The sequence below is a fragment of the Cryptomeria japonica genome, chromosome 2 (genome assembly GCF_030272615.1).
Source record: "Cryptomeria japonica chromosome 2, Sugi_1.0, whole genome shotgun sequence".
In the NCBI taxonomy this organism is placed as follows: Eukaryota; Viridiplantae; Streptophyta; class Pinopsida; order Cupressales; family Cupressaceae; genus Cryptomeria; species Cryptomeria japonica.
Window position 1 is genome coordinate 316386157 of NC_081406.1, and position 20235 is coordinate 316406391.

The 20235-nt window shown below is 36.7% G+C and overlaps 1 protein-coding gene across 6 annotated transcripts in view; it reads right to left on the reverse strand.

The window, feature by feature from the left end:
• Nucleotides 1-18199, reverse strand: part of LOC131070237 (DExH-box ATP-dependent RNA helicase DExH7, chloroplastic) — a 408882-nt gene extending 390683 nt beyond the window's left edge. Inside the window, exons 1-8 of one of the 6 annotated variants that reach the window (XR_009371539.1) lie at nt 17741-18199; nt 13030-13141; nt 12743-12933; nt 9255-9311; nt 9102-9149; nt 8397-8550; nt 7794-8296; nt 6930-7148 (exon numbers count right to left, since the gene is read on the reverse strand). Coding sequence is in view for 5 of the 6 variants with exons in the window: in XM_058005743.2 (XP_057861726.2) it covers nt 6930-7148; nt 7794-8296; nt 8397-8550; nt 9102-9149; nt 9255-9311; nt 12743-12933; nt 13030-13141; nt 17741-18016 (1560 nt within the window). In the remaining variant the exon portion in view is untranslated. The remainder of the gene's footprint in view (nt 1-6929; nt 7149-7793; nt 8297-8396; nt 8551-9101; nt 9150-9254; nt 9312-12742; nt 12934-13029; nt 13142-17740) is intronic. The other 5 variants (XM_058005745.2, XM_058005743.2, XM_058005744.2 and 2 more) reach the window with 5 other exon arrangements.
• Between the last annotated feature and the right edge of the window lie 2036 nt (nt 18200-20235).

Consider the following 20235-nt stretch of genomic DNA (forward strand, 5'->3'; position numbering starts at 1 on the left):
GTAATCATAAGTGCAAGCCTTTTAGATATCGATCTTCTTCATTCAGCAGACTCTCAATTTGATTAAGACGAATAAAAAAACTATTCACATATCTAATCTGATCCAAACTTTAACATGGTATCAGAGCTAGTTTGAAGAAAAGATCCAATCAGATTTATAAAAGGGAAACCAAACTCCATTAAAAGTTCTAGAATTCTATATTCGTCAAAATGGTGAATGGAGTTAGGCCTGAGGACCGACTTGAAGGAGCTGCAAATTTTGTATCTTGGAAGTTTAGAATGATGCTCGCATTAAAGGAACATGAATTAAACACTCTTGTGGAAAAGACCTTACCCATGCCTGATGAAGAAGACGAAAAACTCCTATGGACAAGAAATAATTATAAAGCTATGAAACTATTGGTGGATGGAGTAATTGATCACATTGTTCCTATTATCTCAAAATTAGATATTGCTTATCTAATGTTTTCATGATTTTTGTGTTGAGACAGGAATTAAGAGGGAGTTATGTATTCCATACAATCCTCAGCAAAATGGAGTTGCTGAAAGGAAGAATAGAACAATTGTTGAGGCTGCAAAGGCTATGATTCATGATCAAGATTTGCAGACTTTTCTATGGGCTGAGGCTTCTAGAACAGCAATATATATTCAAAATAGATGTCCTCACCGTGTTCTAAAGAATATGACTCCTGAAAAAGCCTTCACAGGATCCAAACCTGACATTAGTCACTTAAGAATTTTTCGAAGTCCTGTATATGTCCATGTGCCCAAGGAAAAGCGAACCAAGTTGAAGCCTTCCGAGAAGAAAGGAATGCTAGTTGGATACAGTGAATCCTCCAAGGCGTTCAGGATCTACATTCCAGGTCAAAAGTATGTTGAGGTAAGTAGGGATGTTACTTTTGAAGAAGATATTGCCTTTAAGAAATCAAAAGGTTCTCTTGTTATTGATGAAGTTAATGACAATCAAGATATGAATGTTGATTCTAACCCTGAGATTCAGAGGGAGTCTGTTGAGCCTCCACCTTAAGAAGGGCATAATGATCCACCTGAGCTTATGGATCCCACTGATATACCTAGTGACATTGTTGTTAGCAAAAAGAGGCCACTTTGGGTGAGAAACACCATTCAAGAAGCTGAAAGATTTGCAGCTCCCAGTGGCACTTTCAGAGAAAGCAAGAGACCTCAAGTATTCTCCAACTATGTTGCATTAATGAGCAATCTCATTGAGTCTGAGCTATTAATGAGCTATGGATGAAGAATATCAGTCGATCATCAAGAATGATGTTTGGGACATCGTGCCTAGACCCAAAGGTAAGTTGTTGTCTCTTCTAAGTGGTTATTTAAAATTAAACATAATGTTGATGGAAAGCTAGATTTGTAGCTCGTGGTTTTTTTCAAAAGGAAGGCATAGATTATGAAGAAACGTTTGCTCCTGTTGCTAGATAAACTTCTATTAGAACTATAATAGCCATTGATGCAGTTAATGGTTGGAAGCTCCATCAAATGGATGTTAAGATTGCCTTCCTTAATGGTTTCATTGAGGAAGAAGTCTATATTGAACAACCCAAGGGTTATGAGATTCATGATAGAGAAACTCATGTTTGCAGATTGAAGAAAGCTCTATATGGCCTCAAATAAGCCCCTCGTGCTTGGTATGAAAGAATTGATAAGTACTTGTTAAGTTTAGGGTTTTGTAAGAATGATGTTGACTCTAAAATTTACTTTAAGGTATCTAATGATGAAATGCTAATTTTGGTTCTATATGTGGATGATTTATTTCTTACTGGTAAAGATGAGCTTATTATTAGATGTAAGAAAGAATTAGCTTCAGAATTTGAAATGAAAGATTTAGGTCTAATGCATTATTTTCTAGGTCTAGAAGTATGGCAAAGATCTAACAAAATTTTTCTGAGTCAAGGAAAGTATACTATTGATAATTTGAAAAGATTTAGAATGATGGATTGTAAACCTATGTCTACTCCTATGGAATCTAACTTAAAGAAGTTGAGTGTTTCTGCAACTAACTCTGATTTTGCAAATCCATCGGAGTACAGGCAATTGATTGGATCATTGATGTATCTAGTTAACACTAGACCAAATATATGCTATGCAATGAATGCCCTCAGCCAGTTCATGAGCATGCCTAAGCATGTTCATCTTGTTGCAGCCAAGCACATTCTAAGATACTTGCGAGGTATAGTTGGTTATGGGATGAAGTATCCACTCAAGACTCCAATAACCTTGGAAGGTTACTCAGATGCAGATTGGGGCAAGAAGTGTCAAGGACAGGAAAAGCACCTCAGGAATTTGTTTTAACTCAAGATGCGCAGTGATCTCTTGGGCTTGCAGAAAACAATCCTTAGTTGCACTAAGTATTGCGGAAGTTGAGTATATTGCAGCAAGTGTTGCTTCTAGAGAAGCAGTGTGGCTTCGTAAGCTTCTTGCTGGGTTGTTTGGACAACCTTGGGAACCTACAGTTATTCATTGTGATAATCAGAGTTGTATCAAGATGTCTGTCAATCCAGTGTTTCATGACAAGTCAAAACATGTGGAAACTCATTATCACTTCATTCGAGATATGGTGCAAAGAGGCGCCATTCAGCTGAAGTATGTCGGCACTGATGAACAGATTGCAAACATTCTAACCAAGCCTCTATCCAGAGTGAAGTTTGTGCACTTCAGAGATAGACTTGGTATTGTGGATAATGAAACCTTGGTTGAGAGGGAGTCTCAACCTCAGTGATGCATTGTGTTGCATCAACCACCCTCTGCGGACAATGTAAGGTGGTAGTGTTATCTTCTCAGGGAGAAGAGTAATTTTTACCATCCTCTGCGGGCAATGTAAGATGGTAAAAAAGATCCTCTCCACCCTCTGTGGGCAATGTAAGGTGGATCCATTCTTTGCTTGTGTGCAAGATGGAAGATTATGATGTTTTGACTATGTAATTATTTCCTCCCTAAGTTAAGAGGGAGTGTTGTTTTTATTGTAACTTAGATTCGAAAATAAAGCACATTTGTGTTGGGTTCTAATTGCTGATAGGCAACATTAGAACCCAACTAAAGAGGTCGGGCCCATGTTGCCTTTACTTAGCGTGTAGCACCAAATTAAATGGGGTCTATGCATTGTAACGTGTGTGGTTATTTAAAATATGGCGCCAATACTCCTCTCAGCCGACTCAACCTTGGAGTCTATCCTCATATATATTGAGCACCATTTGATGCATTCAATATACAATTACATTACATGCAATAATCATTCTGCAAGTGTGAAAATAAAAAAGAAAGAATTCTAAATGCGAAGTGAAGGAAGTGTGCATTGAGGCGATTGTTAAAACAAGGGTGAACTTCAATAGAAGATGCGAAATGCAAGACATATGTGAAGCCAAAGACAATTTCTAGATCTATTCATTTGAAGGTCATCTTGTTGTTACATGCAAAATAGATTCAAAAGGTGTATTGATGTGTGAAAGGCTTAGACAAATTGGTGTGCCACATCAAAGCTACCAGCTAAGTAATGTACTGTTACAATTGGATATAATTCATAGTCAGATCTGAGGATCTTTTGGCTGGGTTTTTCCTCCTAGGAGGTTTTCCCAGGGTATTTGTGTGTCGTGTTCATTTTGCTCAATTTATGTTTATGTCTAAGTCTGAAAGTAATTAAACTAAACAGCAAATATATTGATTTAGTAATTAACTTAAGTTTTCTGAGTATAGTTTAAATCTGAAAGTCTAAAATCAACAAATAGATCACTATCTATCAGGACTTGGCTTCTCAAAGAACGATGCAGATCCAAACCTTTACTTCAAGGTAATAAATGGAGATATGTTAATTCTTATCCTTTATGTTGATGACTTGTTAATAACAGGTGAAGAGCATCTCATCATCAAATGTAAACAAGAACTTGCAGCTGAATTTAATATGAAGGACTTAGGGCTTCTACACTATTTTCTCGGTTTAGAAGTATGGCAACAAACTAATGAGATCATTCTAAATCAAGGGAAATACACTATTGGCATTCTAAAAAGGTTTGGAATGATGGATTGTAAGTCTATGTCCAATCCCATGGAAACAAACTTACACAAGTTAAGAGAGGCAACTGAAAGTTTTGAATCAGCAGATTCCATCCTCTACAGGCAGATGATTGGATCATTGATGTACTTGGTCAATACTAGACCAGATATTTGTTATGTTGTGAATGCACTCAGTCAGTTCATGTGTGAACCAAAGCAGTTACATATAGTTGCAGCAAAACACATCTTGAGATATCTTCGTGGAACAATTGGATATGGCTTAAAATATAAAAAATATAGATCTAAACCTATACAGATATACAGACTCAGATTGGGCTAGAAGTGTGGTAGATCATAAAAGCACATCAGGGTGTTGCTTCAGTTTAGGATCAGCTATGATATCCTGGTTTAGTAGAAAGCAATCTTCAGTTGCTCAGAGCTCCACAAAAGCAGAATACATTGCGGCATCTATGGGAGCATGAGAAGCAGTATGGTTGAGAAAACTCCTTGTAGGATTGTTTGAACAATCCTTAGATCCTACTATCATCCACTGTGATAACCAGAGTTGTAAAAAGCTTTCAGTAAACCCAGTATTTCATGACAGATCCAAACACATTGAAATACCTTATCACTATGTTAGAGACATGGTGGAGAGAAAAGTAATTCAGTTGAGATATATTAGTACTGAAGATCAAACAAGAGACATTCTCACCAAGCCTCTCACCAAAACAAAGGTAGAACACTTCTGAGGCAAGCTTGGTATCGTTGAAATGTAAATTCTGAGTTTTGAGTCTCAGCATTATTATTATACTAATATATTCTAAAGATGTTTAATATAAACTCTTTTTGTCATTATGGGCACCTGTGTACATCATTAAGTAGTGACAACTTCTGAATGATAATCACTTGTATTTCTAGTAGTTATTGAAAGGTGACGACTTTACAATAACTCTACAATCTATCATGATAGATATCATATGGTTGATATCTATGAACATGTCATGATAGTGCATATCTCTTAAAACAATTTTTTTTATCATTAGGTTGATATCCTAAAATTGTTGAGATACATCATGGTGCATATTAAGTGCCTAATATCTGTGAGTATGCCATGATTTTCATACATCCCTATGGTAGGCATCATATGTTTGATGCTAGTGCACATACCATATTGGATATGTTGGGTTCTGGTAAGTATCATAAGTGTTGATACTTGTAGACCATTGCTCCTGATATCATATAATGATATCTACTACACTATGTGTAGTTCATCTATGAATGCCCTGTAATCCTCCTCCCTAGCTAAGAGGGAGTGTTGATGTTTTATAGCTTCGGTCGGAGAAGTCTCATATGTATAAGTAATGCAAATTATCGCTGATATGAATATATACATATTAATATATGTAATAATAATAAGTGTTCTTATTATTATTATATATATGAATATCTATATATACAATATTTATATTTATCATTGTTTATATGAATTAGAATATGAGCACCGTATCTATAAGTATCGATTATATTGGTCAAATGAAATGATCAATATAAATCGATTCTCCACATTAAATAGTTCGATATATATTTATCGTCGTGTATATCGAATTTAGTCGATCTCCCTTCAAAGACGATTATGAAAATCGTTACTTGCATGTAACAGTAATAACTAACGATTAGAAGAATAGTTAACTGCTAACAAACGATTAAGAGGAATCGCTGTTTGATTGTCAACCGAATAACAAAAGATTAGAGAATCGTCGTCTTGCATAACCTTCGGTATAGAGACATCTCAATGAAGAGACATGTCTCCACGTACGTGGAGGCATGTCTATTCATCGACATGTCTCCACGTACGTAGAGGCATGTCTGTCCATTGACATGCCTATACTGTAAGGTATATATCATGGTGCAGTTCGAGTTTAATAGGCAAGTACAGTAATCATGAGTGCAAGCCTTTTAGATATCGATCTTCTTCATTCAGTAGACTCTCAATTTGATTAAGACGAATAAAAAAACTATTCACATATCTAATCTGATCCAAACTTTAACAGGACTAATCCTACCTATGCATAAAAAGATTGTACTCGGAATTCAACACTCTCACAAAAGCCTTCACTGTTGTGAGAGTTAAGGGATTTACAGGACTTGGGATGTGTATGTGTATGTGTATGTGTATGTGTATAATTTTTGTGTCCTTTTCAACAACTGTAAATTATATAAATATATAGTGCAATGTTCAATAATATGTGTATTTTTTTAACTGCCATATCTAGCTATATTTGTATCAGGTCTTGAAAATTCACTATATCTATCTCTGATAGCATATATGTTTCCATGCAACTTTGTTTGAAATATAGATTGTTTTACAAATAAGGTGGAGACTCTGGAAAGTTATATTAGAAGAAAATTGACCGATGCCATGATTTTTAGTATTTACAAGTGCAACCTTATTGTATAAGCGACTTCATTTTGTATGTACAACTTCGATTAATTTGTAGTTTGCATGTATTTCCAAAGACATGATTTTGTTTAGCCTGCCAAATCAATTTACAACTCCATGTGGAAGGCAAGAAAACATCATCATAACTGAGAATATGCAAACAAAATTCTGTCCTGACAATGTTGATACCACATAAAACACCTAGAAATCGAACTCTTTAGCCACACATGGTATGCAACTAATCATGAAATAGAAACTGCACAACAAAATAGAAGCAATGTTTTACAAGTTTCCCACAGCTAAACCCGAACTCACGCATGAGGTTGTGATATAACAACAAACAGCATTTTACCATTGTATTGGAAACTGTCTTGCATCAGTTTTCTGGTTTAGAAAAACTCACTCATATTCATAAATTACACTGAAAGAAAAATCCTTAAAATCTGCAGAGAAAGTGCAACTCTAACTAAAATACATACATCGACGGATTCAAAGACAGTTTCTTGATCTGAAAGCTGAAAAGTTATTGGTCCACCAACTTTCCTATTTTTTCCCCGCCCTGTTGTTGGACGAAGGATGTTCAAACTGTATGAATAAGCATTTCCCCTTCCTGAAATCTTTTCATACTTTGGAGCTCCCCAACCACATTTCTGACATTGTTGTTGCAGAACAGCTTTAGGCTGCTTTGTTAAATCCCCCTACAGTATCCAAAAATATTACATTATTAAGAAATATTTAAAAATAAGGAGGTGTTCTTATATATTCATTTAAAGAAAAAGATAAAACCAGTTTCAGTTATTTTATTATTTACTCTTGTAACCAAATGTTGAAGGTATATTCCATGTACTTAAACCATTTTGGCAATTCATACTCTTGAATTAAAATCACTTGATAAGCTGAACATTGTTCGGCTAATTAATCAACTCCAATGGAAACAGAGCATGGAATAAAGAAATCGTTAATCAAAATAAAAACTTGATGTAGAGAATATTATCTGATATTAAGTCACTGGGAAAAGCAGACAGTACTTAAGGGCAGGGATGCTTAACAAATCAGATAAGTTTGTTTAAAACAAAAGAAGCATCCTGACAAACAAAACGCCTTCAAGAATAATATTTGTATTCTATGTCATTGCCAATACCCAAAAAGACAAGCTTGATTCTTTTAAAAGGCAAAAGTTCCATGGGATTCTGCTGTTGCTGGATATGAAGCTTTGACCAATTAATTAGTAAAGCTACTTGGAAAAGGAAACAATAAAAGATCATTTGTATAGGAAATTGATTTGTTGGTTTATTCTTCCCAGAAATAAGTGAATTCTTTTGCATCTAACTAGTGCCTATTACCTCATTAACAGATTTCCCATTTTTTCTCCACCTGTCTTGATTTTTCTCTGAAGCTTTTCCATGTGTCCATGCAATAGCTTTTTCCTTTTTCTGAATCTCCAGAATAGCTTGTGGCACTTTTTCATCTGAGGAAGCATCTTCATTAAATAAACCTAGCATCTCTATTGCCTCTTGCTCTTCTTCTCCTCCTCCACTAGTGATCCTTTCTGAAGCTGAATCCAGTTTGCTAGGAGAAAGAATTGTACCCTCTCTATCGACAAGGTCACTTTCCTGGATGATTGCAGCTCCATCAGGGGCACTGCAATCAAATGCACTTTTATATCTGGTTTCTGCTTCATGATCTGAAGAAACACCCTGGGAGAAAATTGTAGCCATCTCTTTATCTCTTTCATCAAGAGAGAATTTTTCTCTCATTGAAAAGTGCGAATCCAGTTTTTCTTCTTTATCAACTGCTGTAGGTCTCACAGATGGAACAGTTGCGTTCAATATGTCTTCAGATAGTCCTGTATACAGTAGATAAAATAATCACTAACATTCTATAAAGCTTCATAGACATTGACTTGTAATCATCGTTTGAAAAAAGACTCTGAACTCAAAATTAACCTAAAGAAATCATCTCTTGTTTAAGTTCACGTATCAGACGGCTTGCTTTCTCCTTTTTCTGCTTATCCCCTTTTTCCTTAGCTTCCATAGCTGCTTGTCTAGCAGCCTGAAATTCTGCAGCAGCAGATACAGCACGTGTGGCTGGATCAATAACCTATACAATACAATCCAGTCAAAAGCATGCATATCCAAGCAATCTACAAAGTAATATCTGAAAAAAGTGAAATATTCAGTTCTTGTCAACAAGTTAAACTAAAATATATGATATAACCTTTTAGCTTTATTAACATTCACTTTCTGTTTAAAACATTACAGTACAGCAATTTCCATTTCAGAATATGTTAACAAAAAACATTCAAAACATCTTTATACCAGAGAAAGCAGGAACAAAATTTCCTCTAAAGACTGTAAGAGTATATTTTTTATCTTTTCAAACAATAATTTTTTCTCAAAACTTTCAAAATTTTGAATTCTGAATAACCTAGAAGCTAGATTCCAAAGTCTATGACTCCTAAGAAATCAAAATTCCTCTTCACAAGGGAACTTATATGCATGAATACCAATGCTACATCTGTAACATCTTACTTGACTGGAAGTCTAGCACTCCTTCTGAATTTTAATCATATGCTTCACTTATGCGAATAAGAAAACCAAAAGATATGTTATATACAAAGAAACACAGGATTTGGTGGAGTGGATTCATACAGATCGACTCTGTTTGCGCCTTATTCTTTCACTTGAATTAGCCCACATCTACAGGAAACAAACCATCCATATATCAATGTTATAATCAAACATAGGAAATTTCACAAGCTAGATCATTCTTCACATAACAAATCCTGTATGTTTTATTGCTACCTCCCAATCTGAATCATTGCTAGCCTCCTCATCACTGATCCCAGTTTCACATTCCTCCTGCATGACGAGTATGGACAAAGAGAAGATCAAAACATAAGTCCAAACAAACCATTTTAATGCCTAGAGGAAAATTCAAAAATTTCTGTTGAACAGTTGAAGTATGTCTCAAGACAGAGCCAGCATTTCAACTAAATACTTTTCTTGTTTAGATATCCTCCATTGCAGATTACATCTCCTCTCAACTACCCTTCTCTTTTCAAATTTGTACAGCTCATTTCTTGCATGTTATAATTCCTATTAAGAGACAATTCACTTAAAGACGTTTTCCCTTCTAAGAGTATTGATTCACATTCCTTGGAACAAAGAAAATGATCAGAAAATAAGTGATGGTATATTCTCTCGTAACACAACGTCAACATGCCTTTTGAAAACCTTTTCTATTTAAGACGAATAACTGCCACTAATAATTACCATCAGTAATGTTAATATTTCTGAATCTTTATAGTATATCTCTTCTCTGCCAGAATAACAAGCTAAAACTGCATTACTGGTTTTGATCAGCATAATAATCTGTGCACTTATTTGTAAAGTTATACACTGGTTCATTATTTATATAAGTGGTGGAAAGGGCGCTGCCTCGTTTTCCTGATGCTAGGGTTTCGGCTCGGGACTTTCCTGTATTTGGGCGTCATGGTGGGGATGCACTCGGTAATCCCAGTGTTGTGGAGGGCAGAGCTTGGCATCCTCGAAATGCCAAGGGGATTGTGTGCCATGGAGGTCGTCACAGTAGTTCTGTGACAGGTTTTCTTAATAAAGCAAGAAACGGGGTTCACAGGAGTTTTTCTCAGGCCGTGGGGGGTAGGGAGAACAATTCTGCGTTGGGTGGAACAGCTGGTAGAGGGGTCTTGGTAGGAGACAGAGACAATGGTAAACCGATGAGCCAGTTTCAGGGTTCCCCCGTTGCGGCAAAACGGACTGTGCTGTAAGGGGCGGATTTAATGGAGAAAGTTAAAGAAAATGAAAGATATTTTTCAGAGTTGGGACTGATTGGGAGATTCAAGGGTTTCTCGCCGACCCTATGTGAACTTCACAAATTGATCTCCACGTTTTGGAAACCCGTCCTTGATGGGGATGTCCAGATCTTCTTGGGGGCGCGAGACCATTTTGTGGTTGTCTTCGACAATGATTCTGACTGGAAGAAGGTCCTCTATGAGTACCAATGGAGCTAGGAGGACAAATATACGGTGCTTCTGAAACCGTGGTATCCGGCTTTTAATCCGACCACAAAATCTTTCGACAAAGTCCCGATGTGGGTAAGATTTCCATACCTCCCTTTACAGTTTTGGTTTGAGTCCTACTTTGAAGCTATTGGGGATTCTTTGGGCAGATTTTTGGGAGTGGATGAGATTTCCCTAGGTTTTCAGCATACAACATTTGCCCTTGTTTTGGTTGAAATGGATGTAAAACAAAGACTTTCCTGCTGAAGTATGTTTGAAGTTTGGAGATAGAGAGTGGCTACAACCAGTAGATTATGAGGGCATCCCTTTTCGATGCCACCATTGTTTTCAGACGGGTCATATTGCTGCCAGCTATGATTAGAAAATTTCATCTAAGCAGGGTTCGTGGTGGAAAAATGCCTCTATTTCCCACTATGTGGTGGAAATGGCGACCTAGATATCCCCTCTTGTTCCTCTCGGGAGAAAGATGCCACCCACAGACCTAAGGATGCTCCTGCTAGGTCTGTTGGTGGCTCTAGGGCTCTGGCTGTTTCCAGTGTTGAGACTGGTATGAATGATGGTAACACCGGTAAGGAAAACATTCAAGGTGCGAGGACAGAGGTTAGCCTAATGGCAGGATCTTGTGTTACACAGATGAAAAATGCAGACAAAGCTAGGACTGGGAGGTCGGATTTAAGGTGGGCTCCTGAGGATGAAACCAAGATGGAGACGCAAGAATCTGGGAGTCAGGAGGAAGGTTGGACTGAGGTGAAAAGGAAGCGTGAAAAGAGAGCTAAGGAGGATGTTTCTTTCAATATGCTCCTCTGATCTCATTATAAGGGTGGACCCGAAACCAGTTTGGCCAGTTAAAGGGTTTGGTTTTTTGGTGCCATGTGGGTCTGGGTATGGGGCTCCCCTGCTGTAGCCCCACCTGGTTCGGGCCAGAATTAAATCCTGATTTATCAATAAAATTATGAAACTTTTACCAATCAAAAAAGAAAGTTATACACTGGTTCTGTTAGGTATCAGACCTTGTACAGATACTTAGTCTCACACACTCCACTAATACAAACCATTTTTGTCAAATGGGATAAGCTTAAGTGGTAAATCATTGGCGCTTTCATGGTTAAGCCAAATGTTCAACTCCTGGGGAAAAAGTTTTAAAATTTGCTCGTACTTCATCGAACTCTAATGCAGCATACTTAGGACAGATCCCCCTTTGGTCATGGCATATAAATGGAAGATCACCCTACAAAGAGAATTTTCAAAGAACAAAATACAAATCAGTTTATTCATATCAGTCATCAAAAATTTGAGTTATATATTAAATTTCAAATTTTGATGTGTTCCAAAAATGTAAAGCCATGATCTCGGCCCCAAAATCTGAGTGGCATTTATATGCAAGTTCTAAATCTCAACAAAGAAAAAACTTGATATTGGTAATAAACATCAAATATGCTTAGCAAGTAATGCTAATAATAAAACATGTCCATACAATAGAAAATATCTTGATATATGTCTCAAAAAAACTGTGGGTTACAAATCAAACCACGTGATGAACGGAAACTGTTCTTCCCTTGGACTTAACTTAAAACTTACAAGATTTTGCCAGAAAGTTGTTTTTCAGATCTGATTTCAAATAAACCAGTTAGAGAAAAGTAGAGAGCTTCATAATTTAACCAATAAAAAGTCTATGTTTTTAAATAACAGAGTAAGTACCATTACAGGTAGAGAAGGTTGTTTATGCTTGATATACGAAGGAATAGATAGTCAAACCCTCTTTGAGAAAGCTAGCATTATACCAAGACACTACCCATTCTCAGATTATTTATAAAAAGAAAACTACATGGCACTTTATGCCAAGGGATCTTCAAAGCCAAAGATTGACTGCAGCTGACAATCTGATACATACTATATATTTTGCACGTCATTCAGAGATGGTAAGTACTTAAAAGTTACAACCTAAAGGTTAGAAATAATACACAGTTTGCTTTCTCAAATTAATTTGAAGAGATCAGCCAGGATAAATATAAAGGATTATTTAGCTCTACAAGCATCATCATTATAAACATATTACGCACAACTGTTATCTTGCTTGATTACCACTAGCTGGAATTTGTTAAAGGGACAACCTTCTAAGCAATATCTCTAGTATATACAAATAAGCATAGATTGAAAAAATACTCCTAAGCTAAACAATTTTAATGTTATAGGTGTGAAATATTCTTCTTTTTTAGAAAACTTCAAAAACTTTTGAAAACTTAAAAAAACCTCTGCCTGTTGACTCATGTAACGCCGAATCCAATCTGCTCCCTCAGCTTGTAGTAGTTTCCGTGGCTCCTCCTCTATATTTATGTTTGATTTGAAAGCAATTACAGAAGCAGGTTTTCTGTTATCTTCATATGGCACTTGAAAAGGTGTCCAATCCACACGAGCAGTTGAAATCACATTAACGGATTTTTCTGCACCAGTTACAGAAAACATTCCCAATATTGCATTGTCAGGCTCAAGAAAACACTTAAGGAAAATCAGATCTATAAGATGTGAAACTTCTGTACCTTCATGTTCTCCAACAGAAACCCCACTTGAAAACTTTTGAGGGAGCTCATGTCCAGGAATATTGAAACATAGCCAATCTAAAGCTGCTTCCAATGTAGCTTCCTCCAGCTCCTGCAGGATAAAACATTGCCCACACATTTAGCTGCAATATCTAAAATCACAAAGAAGGGTAGAGCAAGCTAAATTTTTGTTTCATTTCCAGTACTAAGGACGCATAACCAGTCTAAACCTGCTTCCAAGATAGGTTCCTCCTGCCCCTACAGGATAATAAGTCATTCCCAACCAACGAACTTATATATATTGAATCACAGGGAAGAATGAAGGGAATCGAATATTTGTTTCCTATGATATGCCATAAACAAAACCAAAGCATACTAAAAGTTAAATACATTCAATGTTCTTGATATTATTATTTGCAAGTGTAAGTGTGTTCTGATACCCCAAGTGAAGAGGACTTGTAAAAAGGCATAAAATCACAAATGGGAAGATCTCTGAACTAGCAGAACTGCAGAATGCTTGACAAACTTGGAATCAATGAGTTTCACCAAGCAGCTTAAGTTCTGGAAAAGACAAAACTGATAGAGGACAAGGCACGGATGAAATAGATTTAGAAGAATTGAAAAGATAGAAAGCTCAAAGGAAAATATAGAACCTACAAACTTCCAAAATGCCTAAATCCAGAATGGACAGAATTTACTAGGTCATTTATGGAACTTCGCAAAAAAGAGGTTATAAAGAATATTATTCACAACAATTGCACATTCCTGAAATGTCATCAAGCTTGGAATACTATTCTCAGAATGGATAACTTTTCCACTGTTTTTTATCCCAAACCCATGAAACCTGCTCCTCACATTTTGATTGAGGACTCAAAGACCTCCCAACAAAGGGAAAACTGACATTACATGGGAGAAGAACCATGCCAAAAATCCATTTTAGCCTGAGACAATTATTATTTAGCACTGGCCAGTATAAATCAAAATAACAATTTGAATGGCATAATAAAAATTGTGAAATAGCAAAACAAACAATGGACTTTCAATCAAGAAAGTGTGACTTTTCTGATGCAAAACTTGCAGGGCATAAAAGAGAATCAGAGAAGTATCATCAACAGTTTGAATATACTTGGCAAAGAGCTAGCTATCCTTCTTTATTGCTATCAATAGGCTCAAAACAGGGTTAGACTGTCAAGAAGATTCTTGGAGCTGACAAGCTGAAAAAGGGCAATAACTTTCTTCACCAGCAATTCCAACAACTAAGTGCTACCAAAATAGTGACCAATCTGGATTGGGATGGAATGTGGAGAATCAAATGAATGCTATGTAAAAAATATAAGGCTTAAGTCATCATAGTGACTTAGTGATTTCTAAGTGTTGTTATCATTAGCATTTAGAATCTTGGACAAGTGTCCCATTTTTATATTTTTGGTTACATCTCCCAAACTCTATATAAGGAGATGCACATTCTTGTAACACTTGCTCTAGAATCTAATCATATTCTATTATGTTATTAGCTCTATCATTTTCTCAATATGGTATCAAGCTAGAAAGCCAGGAGTCTGAGCCTGTCACATGAAAGAGAGGAGCAGAATTTCAAGGAACTGCAACTATTCTTAGCTATGAATCCCAGATCACAAGAAATTGCATCATTTCTTTTCATCACACAAGATAGTTTTCATAAGTCAGGAAATCATACCTATGTCTGATCTATGAAGAGGGTTACAGGTCACTATAACACAGCCAAAAGCATGCAAACCATTTATGTTCGCTGGTATCAATCGCCAATTCGCAGGAAACCACTTGCTAGGGCACAGGAAGCAATCACAAATCATGCAGTTTCTAGAGTGTGTTAGAGTGCGATTAATTTGGGTGAATATACACTTGCAATTTTTCAGTGTTACTGCATGCTTTTTAGTATCATTTTATGGCCAATGTTTCATTTTCTGCTGTGGATAGAGCATAAATTTGGGTAAATTTGTTTTAAGGTTTAGAATTTTTTTTTAAAGAAGGCTGAAAAGTTCAAAAAGAGGTTTGATCATGCCTTGGAGGAGATTATATTAAATATAAAGCAAATTACATTATAAATAAAGTTCTAATAGAAACCCTAAAGTGTACATCCAAGGACAAACACCCTATAGCATTTGAGAGTCAAAAATTGAGGGGGCCTGAGCGGAGCTACAGCATATGCAACAAGGAGATGTTAGCCATTATGCATGCATTGGCTGAATTCAAGCAGTACTTGGTGGGGAGCAAATTGTAGTTAAGACGGATCATAATAGCCTGAAACATTTCCTTAGTTAGCGAGACCTCAATGACTGTCAGTAGAAGTGGGTGAGTAAGCTACAAGCTTACAATTTTGACATTGCTTATACTAAAGGCAAGAAGAACATTGTTGTTGATGCCCTATTGAGACAACCCCATTTATGCTCTATTGGGGAGATTGCAAATGATTGGCGAGTGTTGATTTTTGCTGAGTATGCTAAGGACACGTGGGCCACTAGTATTATTGATGGGAGGTACAGAATGATAGATACACGGCTATAAATGAGCTCATCATTTAGAAGGGGCAGATCTTCTTAGTCCTAGGATCGGAGATGAAGAGGCGGAATCAATAGCTTATTTGGCCAAATCAAACTGATTGTATGACAGAGAGTCCCCACCTTATAGTTCTACAATTAGTACATTTAGCAGAGGTGGGAGAAATTCAACACTGCTTTGCACATGGCCACTTATGCATTCAAGCCAAGGTTATATATGATGAGGCCTACTAGAGTTCACCTTGTAGATGATGTGAGAGAGAAGCAAGGCTTCACAAAGACATTAAGAAGATGTATAGTACAAAGAAGGCCCAATCGATTCAATATGAGTAAGCCACTCAGGGGCTACTTCAGTTTGGCAACAACTGACAGGCAAACTTTGGTGCAGGAGAACCCAATGAGTTGGTGGTGGTTTTATAGGCCTCCATTACTAATAAATGCACTAACCCTTTGCCTTTTATCACAAATTTCCACTTCCTCTGTTATTGAGAGGATTTGGTCAACATTCAGCTTCATCCACTCTATCAAGAGAAACAAACTTACCTCCATTAGAGCAAAGAAGCTTGAGGATGTATAAAGTGCCTCGCATCTCATGGATTGCAAAACAATTGAATACAAGCTGAGTCCAGCAGCATAATCTGATGTAGAACCAAAGTAGCCAGTGCAAATTAATGACAATCAAGCTGTCAAGGTTGGTCGATGTCTGGTTGCAGGAACTAATGAGTCTACAAATTCAGTGATGACATGTTGTACCATTTGTATCAAAAATGAATTGAAATATTCATTGGCCCATTGCACTTTGTTTATAAACTTGATAGAATTAAATACTATAGTATTTTGGATCAATTGACAGTTAAATTGTTTACATAAATGGATTGCAAAAAATGGATTCTTTAATAAATTGATTTTTCAAATATTATTTTAATAGTCATCCCCAAATTTTTAGGGAAAAACATTGCCCTCACCAAAACCTGTCCTTGTGTCCCCCCTTCCCAAAAAATTCAGAGAAACACTGGTTCTAGGTGTTCCTACATTCTTCCACAGTTATAGATGTATCAATGGCTCCTTTCTTGAAGCAACTAAATGCAAAACTCCAAAGTCCTGCAGAAGCGTCATTGGCATTATTCGCAAACTTCTTTTATCTTTTGGTATAGGGGATGAAAGGGAGTTGCCACTTTGATTCCCCTTTTTCTATGTTTTTTTCCTTTCTGCAGGAGCAACCCTCTTGCATTCGACCTACCCTTTGAGTAGCAAATGCTTAAGTTATCATTTGCCTTTCCTTAGTATGCCTTTGTCACAGTGAATCCCCTCCTCCTATTTTCTTTGTACTTTGATCAGTGGCAGATGCCTTGCAAATAGCCTACAGTAGGCCTCCGCTAAAAATGACTCAACTGAACTAGATAGTTGAAAGGTCTCTCGGTAGGGTCAAACGTATCTGTAAAATGCATGCCAAGCATTGAGAGGGGGTTTTCCAAAGGCGAAAGGTCAGGAAATCAGATTATAGATAGAGATGATTCATGGACTCAATCGTGTGCGTACCATTTTGGATATAACTCCAGAAGAGAGTGAAATGGAGGGACGGTTACCATCTATACTCCCCATATTACAGTAGAAAATTGAATAGGGATTCGACCATGGAGAATTGAGAGCCCTGCTATGATATTCTCAGTTGGTGTAGCATCAGACAAATAGCAACATTAAAATGAAAAGTGAAAAAAAGCAGTAGATTCGTTTTCATCTATATTGACTACGTACCATTTCAATAAGTTTGGAGTGTCTTGGCACTTGTTTTCTTGTTATTTATCCTAACTACATTTTAAGTCCAAGGACCTATTTTCATCATCCGTGGGCATTTATATGATACAGTTCTTTGTTCAGTAGTTTTAATGTTCTGGTCGTCTGTAGACATCTAAGATTATTTGATTATTTCAGACATCAACATTCTCATTTCTTCCTTCGGCAATTTAGAATGGAATGATAACTTGAAGAACTCTCATGCAACTCAGATTTTCTTGCTTCTTTAAATTTGACTGAGGATTTCTGGCATTGTCGTGGCTTAAAAGTGGCAAAGTCAAAGTGAAGCATAACTAAACCATAACAATTACAGTTGCATCAAAATGCGATGGAAGTGGTGAAGAAACGAAGAGAGCATAGAAAATGGAACAAAGGCGTACAGAAAGCGCGGACAGGGCTGGCTCGATTTGGAGAGAAGTGAAACCCTCACAAGCGAGCTTGTCATAAATGTTACGAAGCCTTTTAGCCCTCTGCGCTTCCAACATTCCACCGCTACCGCTGCCTCCGCCGACTGCGGGAAGAGACGCTCTGTTGTTTAGCAGCAACCTGCGTAACTTGTCTTCATTTTGAGCTGTTATTTGAACTTTCGGAGCCGATTTTGATCCTCCGCTTTTCCCTTCCTTCTTTTGACCCTTTTGCTGTTTCTTTGGCGCCATTCTTGCAAAAATCAATTTCTTCGCTGTAAATGAATTCTCCTGCGAAATGATTTTTCAAGCACGCATTTGCGGGCAGGGAAGAGAAAACCTGGAAAGCACGCGAGAGAAAGGTGTCGGGGGTACCAAGCATGGCTTTACCTGACGCACGAAATATTACATTTAGGCACCAGCTAGCCACGTCAGATGAAAAATGTGACGACACGTCATTTCTTTGTGCGGGGAGATCGTGTTTGAAGTACTGAATTTTCTGTGCTTTTACCGGATCGTAAAGTGTACAATCTTCACTTCTTTTTTATATTTTTCTGGGTATTAGGGAATCGGTGATGATTTATTTGTTAAAACTATTTTATGAGGATTTAATTGTATAGCTCTTAAGTTCATCTCATTTATTCACTAGCAGTCGCATTTTGGTGGGTAATGGGTATACTGAAAAAATGTAAAAGGTCGATTAGAAAAAAAAATTGTTTTTTTTGGTATGTAAATAACATTGTATCCAACAAAGGTCTTAATGGAGATGTTATAGCTTCAAATCAATGATACATCCATTTATAGGGATCCAACAATGACTTAAACAAAATCTTTGAATCAAATGAGGAGGGATATGAATATTAGTATAGGAAAAGATAAAGTGAGATAAGAGAGAGGGCTAGGTAGAGATGGAAGAGATAAATATGTGGAGAGGGAGAAATGGAAAGATAAAGATAGATATAGAGGTAACGATGGAAGAATAAATATGGAGAGGTATCTAGATAGAGAAGTAAAGAGATATTAGGAAGAGGGAGAGGGAGAGTGCGAAAGAAATTTATGGATAGAGAAAGGGAGACATGTCTAGAGATAGAGGTTGAGATAGGAAGATAGAGTGAGAGATGAAGAGAAAAAGTAGATAGAGAGGTAGATATAATAACTGGTATACAAAGAGAGATATAACGAGTTATAGAGAGAGGAGGAGAGGGAGAGAGACAGGAGGCAAAAAAAAAGAGAAGTAGAGATAGAGATATAATTGGGGAGATAAAGAGAGGGAAATATAGAGATATGTGAGAAGAGTAAGGGAGAGGTGGTAAAGATAGAGATATAAATAAAGAAATAATGAGGGAGCGAGGTTGGGAGAGAGGGGGAGATAGAGAGAGGAAGGGAGAGAGATATGTAGAGGGGGGAGAGAGTGGGGGAGAGATAGGTAAAGTGATAGAGGGAAGAGGGGGGAGAGAGGCAGAGAGAGAGAGAGAGAGAGAGAGAGAGAGAGAGAGAGAGAGAGAGAGAGAGAGAGAGAGAGAGAAGAAAAGGGGGAGAGAGGGAGATATAGCTTAATATATAGAGAGGGATAGGGAGTGGGAGAGGATGAGATATAGATAGAGGGCAATGTAGAGAGAGAGAGAGAGAGGGGGGGGGGGGGGAGAAATAGAGATCGAAATATAGAGTAGGAGATGAAGAGAGAAAGAGAGAGAGGAGTAATATAAATATATAGAGAGAGATAGAAAGGGATAAGGGGAGAGATTGAGAGAGAATGAGAGATAGAGGTAGAGAAATATGATATAAAGAAATCAAAAGGAGTGAGATTGAGATAAAGAAAGAAATTGATAAATCTTGTTTCAAAATAAGTCATTGATAATTGATTTTTTGGGGAATTTGGTTCAAAATTAGACATATTGAGTAAATGGTTTCAAAAAACAAAAGAATTTGAATATTCTAGGTGTCACGTGGAAGATCAATTTAAACTTATAAATGAATATGACTTGATTGTGAAATATATCACTTGATGTATTTATACTTGCAGTTGTTTCATAGCATCTAGGGTAAAATATTTTTAAGAAAAAGCAAATGAGACATTATTCAGAACAAATTAATTAAAGAGAAAAGGTAGGAAGATAACGGTAATTACAGGAATAAACTCTGATTTTTAGAAATAGTGGAGAAATAGTGAGTACAGATATCTCCTTATACCACTGCTAGTCTACTGTATTTTTTGACAAGAATACCATTGTTAAAATTAATAAAATAAATCAGATAGAGTAAATAAAACCATAATAAAGGAACATCCCCAAGAGAACAATCTCGAAATAATTTTAAATTTTATTTTGCAAATTAATTAAAATTTTGGTTTTGGCTTAGCCAAAGTCACTTTTGTTGGAAATGGAGGGAATGATAGGAGGCGATAGTGAGTTTTAACCATCATTTCCCAGCTAATACATGCACAGGAATATGGAGGGCTTTTGAAATTTAAA